Raw genomic sequence first — 3,282 nt, forward strand, 5'->3', positions numbered from 1 at the left:
ATAGGACATAAATCAGAAGATGGCAGGCTGGCTAGGGATCATGCCTATGAAGGCAGGAGAGAGGAAATGTTAGGATTACGGCAGGAGCCTAGGGGCAGCACCCTCTCCCAGAGGTGAGAGATGGGGGCCTGGATTCCACAGGTGGTCAGATAGGAGCTAGGATGAAGCAGCAGGCTTCAGGCTCCGAGCGAGTTTGAGTAAACTGTACTGCCTAGAGCGCCCTCTCTGTTTGTGCTGTGGGAATCATAAGCAAAAGGGGCTTTGAGATCATAATCTGTAAAAAGGGAAACTGAGATCTAGAGAAAGGAGGGGCCTTGCCCAGAATCACACAGTAAGTCAATGGCAAAACCCAGACTAGATTCAAGGTCACTGCATTTCCAGTTCCCTCTCCAGGGATCTCCAAGGATAGACAGACATAATGGGGAAATTTGCCATTAACCTTCATCCTGACCGCTGTCAGCCCAGGCCTCTGGGCTTCTGATCTGGGTCAACCCCACTGAGGGGGGCACAGGGAGGACAGCCGAACCTACACATGCCACCACCTCTGCAACAGGGACACATACCCACTCTCCTGCCTCTTCAGTTCCAGGTACATAATCAAACCTATAATCAACAGTTATCAGGTACTAGGCCCTGAACTGAAGTCGTTGCTCACATCAAGTTGCTGAATCTTCACACCAACTTGGTGAGGTAAGATTTATTATCCTCTCCCTTTTCCAGATGGGGAAACTGAGGCACGAAGCGTCTGCCTTCCACAGGTTCATTCAATTAAATGGCAGAACTGAGGCAGTCTGGCTCCAGACCCCGCAGTCTACCAACCACACACCAGACTGCTTCTTTAGACATGATTTCAGACACCCTGCAGTTCAAATCCCTACACAGCCACTTCCTAGTTTTGTGGCCTGAAACAAGGAACCTAACCTCTCTCGTTTGTCCTCCTCGACAAGAGCATGGGTCTGCCCACGGGCGGCGCGCAGCGCTTTAGCGCCCAGGCCAGCGAGTGTCTGCCGTGGGCAGCGCGCCAGCATCAGTGCGCCAGTGGTTTGTTGTCCCGAACAGAAGGTTCCAGCTGTGGGCAGGGCCTGCCCCGCCCCCGCCCCCGCCCCCGCCCCCGCACGCAGGGGAGGAATGCGGCGGGCGGAGCTGCCCCCAGCCAGTCATTACCATTAATAGAGACCTGAAACACCGCCTGCTAAAAATACCCGGCTGGAGACCTCTATAAAAGCGCGGCGGGGTCGCGCTCTGAGCATTTCTCACAACCTCTTTCAGAGGTAGAAGGTCGAGCCAGCATGACCGAGCGCCGCGTACCCTTCTCGCTCCTGCGGAGCCCCAGCTGGGACCCCTTCCGCGACTGGTACCCGGCCCACAACCGCCTCTTCGACCAGGCCTTCGGGATGCCCCGGCTGCCTGAGGATTGGTCGCAGTGGTTCAGCCACGGCGCCTGGCCAGGCTACGTGCGCGCGCTGCCCGGGCCTGCGATCGAGGGCCCCTCGGGGGCCGCGCCGCCTTACAGCCGTGCTCTTAGCCGGCAGCTCAGCAGCGGCATCTCGGAGATCCGGCACACAGCCGACCGCTGGCGCGTGTCTCTGGACGTCAACCACTTCGCCCCCGAGGAGCTGACCGTCAAGACCAAGGACGGCGTGGTAGAGATCACAGGTGAGCCCCCGGCCCTGCGGGGACGAAGCTGGTGGGTGGGCCGTGGAAACATGGGCCAGAGGCCTGGGCAATGGACACTGCGCCCAGGACCCGGAGGCCACAGCCCGGGAGCTTGGCCGTCTTCCTTGCCCTGGCCGCGGGCCGGTGTCGCTACTCTAGAATGGGGGTTGTGGGGAGCGCCCGAGGGCCCCTTCAGCCCTGGAAATGCTCCGTTAAGGGAAGAAACGCCCCGCTTTACCTCGGAGATACCTCCAGTCTCATCCCCAAATGGCCAGGTCTCGTGAGCCTACCCGCGCCCCGCCCTGCGATCGGCGTTAAGACAGGCGTTTTCCCCCGGCACTGCCCCTGTCCTAGCCCGGGTCCACGGAGGGGGCGTGTGCGCTTGCCCGGCGCCATTCCCGCCCCTCTGAAGCCCTGAATCAAACTTTCCAGAAGCTTCCAGGGCCCGGGACAGTCTCGGGGGGCCTCAAATCCTAATCAAGCTTTGCCCGCCCGGAGTCGGGTCACGCGGTGGGTCATGGGCGGGCCCGAGGCGGCCCCTCCCCGCAGCCTCTAATCCCTTTTTCCTGCCAGGCAAGCACGAAGAGCGGCAGGACGAGCACGGCTACATCTCCCGCTGCTTCACTCGAAAGTACACGTGAGTCACGGCGACTAATCGTGGCGGGGGGCGGGGAGGGGGCATGGGAGGTGGTAAGGGGTGGCGGGGTGGATGATGGGGAGAGGGCTGCCGCAGGGAGGAGGGGCAGCGGCGGGCGGGTATGTGACTACTGCTCTCCCTCCTCTGCTCCTCCAGACTTCCCCCTGGTGTGGACTCCACCCTGGTCTCCTCCTCCCTGTCCCCTGAGGGCACACTCACTGTGGAGGCCCCCATGCCCAAGCCAGCAACCCAGTCAGCGGAGATCACCATCCCTGTCACCTTCGAGGCACGGGCCCAGATTGGGGGCCCAGAAGCTGGGAAGCCAGAGCAGGCTGGAGCCAAGTAAGGGCCTTGGCCCTGCTCCCCACCCCCTCCTCCCAGTAGCCATCACTGACCATCTCCACCCGCCAACCTGTGTGCTCTTTTGATACATTCACCTTCCGATTTTCTCAAATAAAGTTTGGAGCAACTGCCTGCCACTGCCTCATACCCTGGTGTTTGTCAAGGGCTAGTGCCATTCTCTGGCTCAAACACGATCACAATTGTGAGGACCTGCTGTGTGAGACACACATGCTGGGCCCTATGAGTACAGCCATGTCCTGCACAGTCTTGTGTCCATTAATATGAAGAGAAGTAATGGTTGTAACCAGCAGTTAAAACCCCAAAGGCCAGGTGCAGGAGCTCCGCAGGGCAGGAGAGATACCAGGCCCAGGCTTGGGCCCTCAGGGACACCTGTTAGAGAGGACAGAGCAGGGCCAGGGAAGGGGGCTTCCTAGGGGCTCAGTGTCCCTTACGGACTTTATTATTCTCCCAGAGACTCAGGACCAGGTACAGAGGGTATGGCAGCTCCAGGTGACCACCTGAAGGGAGGTTGGCCTAGTCAGAGGACCCAGCTGCCATGCCCACGCATGCAAGATGGGGCCTGGACTCTCACTCTGGGTACCCTGCAGAGGGGGCTGCGGGGACAAGGTTTTGGTAGAAAAGAGGCA

General features: G+C 60.0%; 1 protein-coding gene across 1 annotated transcript; it reads left to right on the forward strand.

Annotated features, from left to right (window-relative positions):
• Positions 1–1,200: 1,200 nt before the first annotated feature.
• On the forward strand, positions 1,201–2,767 carry HSPB1 (heat shock protein family B (small) member 1). The gene is made up of 3 exons (XM_036905460.2): positions 1,201–1,656; positions 2,230–2,293; positions 2,450–2,767. Exons 1-3 carry the CDS (start codon positions 1,290–1,292, stop codon positions 2,637–2,639), a joined length of 621 nt encoding a protein of 206 aa, XP_036761355.1. The 5' UTR covers positions 1,201–1,289; the 3' UTR covers positions 2,640–2,767.
• Positions 2,768–3,282: the final 515 nt, after the last annotated feature.

This window comes from Manis pentadactyla, chromosome 10, assembly GCF_030020395.1.
Source record: "Manis pentadactyla isolate mManPen7 chromosome 10, mManPen7.hap1, whole genome shotgun sequence".
Lineage (NCBI taxonomy): Eukaryota > Metazoa > Chordata > Mammalia > Pholidota > Manidae > Manis > Manis pentadactyla.

What these genes read in the sequence shown, in the direction of transcription:
- HSPB1 (XM_036905460.2), top strand. Translation starts at nt 1,290, where the DNA reads ATGACCGAGCGCCGCGTACCCTTCTCGCTCCTGCGGAGCCCCAGCTGG. An exon ending in CGGCGTGGTAGAGATCACAG is followed by an intron (nt 1,657 to 2,229) that starts GTGAGCCCCCGG and finishes TTTTCCTGCCAG; the next exon opens with GCAAGCACGAAGAGCGGCAG. An exon ending in TGCTTCACTCGAAAGTACAC is followed by an intron (nt 2,294 to 2,449) that starts GTGAGTCACGGC and finishes CTGCTCCTCCAG; the next exon opens with ACTTCCCCCTGGTGTGGACT.